Here is a 708-nt window from a genome sequence, read left to right on the forward strand (position 1 = left end):
ATTTAATTATCTTCTGTATAAAAGTATATATACTTTTAAAAAGACTTGACAAGAGTATTAAATTATTTCAATTAAATAACTTTAACATAAAAGAATAAAATGTATATATATATATATATATATATATATATATATATATATGTTACATGCTTCAATATAAAAATATTAGAACAAAAAATTACTTGTGCTAGGGATACCATAGAAACTGCATGTGTGCGTTCTGAAAGTTTTGTAGCTGCAGATAGATAAGATCTTGCTACAGCAATATTAGCTATAAGAAATCAACATTTAAAAAAACAAAATATTTTGAACTCATAATAATTATATAATAATTATATATAGTAATATATAATATTATAATAATACATAATAATAAATATTAATAATGATTATTAATATAAATATTAATATGTAAAAATAAAAAAAAATTACCAGAACTAACACCGACAAAGAATCTGGCAATGAGCATGTAACTCTTTTTATCACCAGGTATAATTTCAAGAATACTATATGCTGCTGATGCAATAGTAAATAATGTTAAGGTCACTAAAAGTGGCAATCTTACTGACCCTCTTTTATTACCCCACCAACCCACCAGAGGTGAGAATAACATTTGTCCAAGTGGATTTGCTGCCACTATGTAACCCATAAATTCTTTTCCTGCAGTAGGATCCAACTGAAACACATTTATTAAGTATATAATTGTAA

The 708-nt window shown here is 24.3% G+C and overlaps 1 protein-coding gene across 1 annotated transcript; it reads right to left on the reverse strand.

Moving 5' to 3' along the window:
* Positions 1–172: 172 nt before the first annotated feature.
* Positions 173–672, reverse strand: LOC105460791 (major facilitator superfamily domain-containing protein 8-like; the record flags this gene model as incomplete). Its single annotated transcript, XM_011707283.1, has 2 exons — positions 433–672; positions 173–271 (listed from the first exon to the last, which is right to left on the reverse strand). Coding segments are annotated over exons 1-2 (316 nt in total), but the record flags the coding sequence as incomplete, so codon positions are not given.
* Positions 673–708: the final 36 nt, after the last annotated feature.

This window comes from Wasmannia auropunctata, unplaced genomic scaffold, assembly GCF_000956235.1.
Source record: "Wasmannia auropunctata unplaced genomic scaffold, wasmannia.A_1.0 LD315667.1, whole genome shotgun sequence".
In the NCBI taxonomy this organism is placed as follows: domain Eukaryota; kingdom Metazoa; phylum Arthropoda; class Insecta; order Hymenoptera; family Formicidae; genus Wasmannia; species Wasmannia auropunctata.